We start from the raw sequence: 2,920 nt of genomic DNA, 5'->3' as shown, positions 1-2,920 counted from the left end.
GCCAGTGGCCAAAAAAAAAAAAACAAAGATCCAGGGGCCAGGAAACTAGGAAAAACTTTCAAGGACCAAAGACCCAAAGCCTGGCTTTATAAGCAGACAAGCACTAGGGCCACAGCATCAAAACACAGAAAGAAAGTAAAGGCTGGCCTCTGTTCAAGCACTTCATTCTGGAACTGCAGGGCCACAAGCCTCTAGAAGCTCAGCGAGGTGGGGCTATGAAGAGGGACACAAGGCTTTGGTGAAGACTCCAGGAAACAGCTGCAGCACCCTACACACCCCAAGGGCCTCACCCTGACAACTGGTTTGGGGCCCACAGCTGTCTCAGGTTTCCAGACTGCAGCACCTGGGGAAAGGGCCTCCTGCACATGCCCCCACTCAGCCACCCAGAGTTCAGGGGAGGCAAGACAGTCAGGTGGCAGGGACCCAAAGCCATCTTTTATTACAAACTTTAACCAGCAGGAGACCAGGGGCAGGTCTGGGGGTGCCCCTAGGCGTAGTACTGCAGATTGGCTTTCTTCTTGGCCTGCACCTCGAGGATGCCCTCCATGTAGTCCTCGTGGGTGAGCTCCGTGGCACCCCTGCGCAGTGCGATCATGCCCTGCAGCCAGCACAGACAGGGCTAGGGCATCTACCCGCACCCCTATCCCTGCTCCCAGAAGCCTGGGCCTTCTCAACCTCTTCCGTCAGCAGTCTCCACCAGCCAAGCACCTTCCACCCCTGTCCTGTCTAGGGAAGGGGCAAGAAGGCAGGAAGCAATGCACCCACGCCACCAGACCACTCACCGCCTCCACACACACGGCCTTGCACTGGGCCCCATTGAAGTCATCCGTACAGCGAGCCAGCTCCTCGTAGTTCACATCAGGACTGGGGAGAGGGCAGACATCACAGACTGTTACTTATGGGGAGGGGGCAGATGTCCTCCCACACCCCCATCAAGCAGCAAAATCAACTTGTCCTATGACCATGGGCAAGTCCCTTACCCTCTGCACCTTGTTTTCTTCTCAGTACAAGATGGGGTGACAAAAGAGGGTAAGTTAAAGCAGGTTAGACTAGGGACTAGGGTATTTCTAGTGCCCCTTTTTTTTTTTTTGGAGGGGAGGGCAGCTGGCTGGTAAGGGGATCCGAACCCAGCTGAGCTAACCAGCCAGCCAGTGCCTGTTGAGCTCTATCTAGCCTTCTAGAAATTTGCATGGAGACTCCAGGGACTGACCGAGTCTGAGGCAGGGGAACGGGGGGTTATGGAGACAAGACGGTCTCACATACTCCCAGCAGAGTGGCTCCACAGCAGCACAGAACTGCTGCTACTATACTGTCCTCTTCACGTGCCAAGCACTGTGCTCATTCCTGTCACATCTAATCCTCACCACAACCCTCTGAGGACAATGCTATTATGCCAAAATCCCAAATAATACAAATGAGGCTTAGAGAGGCCACACCACCTGGCAAAGGTTGTAGGTCTGAACTCAGGTGTACCTGGCCCCTGGCTAGATTCCCCTGGGCCATGCTTGGGCTGTGTGCATCTGCTTGGGTGTGGGAGGCTGGGAAACTGGCCCTCTGGCCTGGCCTCTCAGGTGGGAGTGTTAGGGAGGGGGCAGGGGCATGGATTCTAAGAAGCAATGGACCCAGATGAGGGCCTGGGCCCCACCAAGACTGTGTCAGGCAACCGGGGAGAAACAGGCCAGCGTGTGGAACAGCGCTGTGTGTGCATGGGGAGGGGGAGATGGTGGTCACGGAGGCTGGGGAGCACAGTACAAAGAGAAGCAACAGCGTCTTGCTCACATCCGTGCTCACCTGACATTCATCTTTCGGGAATGGATCTGCATGATTCTGGCCCGGGCCTCCTCATTGGGCATTGGGAACTCGATCTTGCGGTCCAGTCGGCCTGAGCGGAGCAGGGCAGGGTCCAGGATGTCCACCCTGTTAGTGGCTGCAATGACCTGAGGAACAGGAGAAGCAGCAACTTGCACTGAGGAGGAAGGCATTCACAGATGGGCAGTCATGGTCATAAAAGGCAGAGGCAGCCCAGGGTGCAGGTGAGACAGCAGGGGACATTAAAGATAGGCCCAAATTATAATTCTAGCCCCACCATTCACTAGCCGGCTGACTTGAGACGGTTCCCTGACCTCTGAGCCTCACTTTCTCCATCCAGTAAGTGATAATACTCACCTTTACTTGTGTGTTGGGCTGGAAGCCATCCAGCTGGTTCAGAAGCTCCAGCATTGTCCTCTGCACCTCCCGGTCCCCAGCCTTCTCACTGTCAAAGCTGGGGCACCCCAGAGGCCCGAGACACTGGTGAGACCACAGCGTGGGGAGAGCCCTCCCTTCTCCACCCACCAGAAGCCTGCCCAGGGCAGGGAAATTTCTTGCTCAACTTGGGGCCCCCAGCCCAGGGCTGGCACATTAAAGGTGTCATTGATTGTGGAATGCAGTATTCAGAGACCGGAGAGGCTACTTGGATCAGGTGCTAGGCCTAGCACAAAACAGTGAGCACAAACAGCCACTGCCCAGGCTATCACCCAGATGGACATGCGATTGCAAACTGAGCTAAAGCTTAGAAATACTGTGCAGGGATCTGGCCCAGACTTGGAGCACAAGGGGGAGCTAGGCAGTCAGCCCCTAAAAAGCTTCCCTGAGGCTGAGATCTGAAGGCTGAAAACACACTGGCTGGGCGACCAGCTAGAGAAGAGCCAGGGTGGGCCTGAAAACCGAGGGGACACCGTGGACGGAGTCCAGAGCAGGGGAAGTAGGGACAGGTAGATGAGGCTGGAGGGGAGCAGGAGCAGCCTTACACAGGGCCTTGCAGGCCACAGCAAGCTCAGCATTTCTCCCAAGGAGCAATGGGGAGGCCCAGAAAGAGTCTATTTGTGTGAAGGACTGTGGGTACATATGAGTGAGGTGGCCAGATTGCTATTTTTTTTTT

At 55.7% G+C, this 2,920-nt stretch overlaps 1 protein-coding gene across 1 annotated transcript; it reads right to left on the bottom strand.

Annotated features, from left to right (window-relative positions):
- Positions 1 to 413: 413 nt before the first annotated feature.
- Positions 414 to 2,366, bottom strand: LOC103592099 (26S protease regulatory subunit 6A-like; the record flags this gene model as incomplete). Its single annotated transcript, XM_008574697.1, has 4 exons — positions 414 to 598; positions 783 to 864; positions 1,792 to 1,937; positions 2,167 to 2,366. Coding segments are annotated over 4 exons (539 nt in total), but the record flags the coding sequence as incomplete, so codon positions are not given.
- Positions 2,367 to 2,920: the final 554 nt, after the last annotated feature.

The sequence above is a fragment of the Galeopterus variegatus genome, unplaced genomic scaffold (genome assembly GCF_000696425.1).
Source record: "Galeopterus variegatus unplaced genomic scaffold, G_variegatus-3.0.2 Scaffold1088, whole genome shotgun sequence".
Lineage (NCBI taxonomy): Eukaryota > Metazoa > Chordata > Mammalia > Dermoptera > Cynocephalidae > Galeopterus > Galeopterus variegatus.
This window is presented reverse-complemented; position numbering and strand designations above follow the sequence as displayed.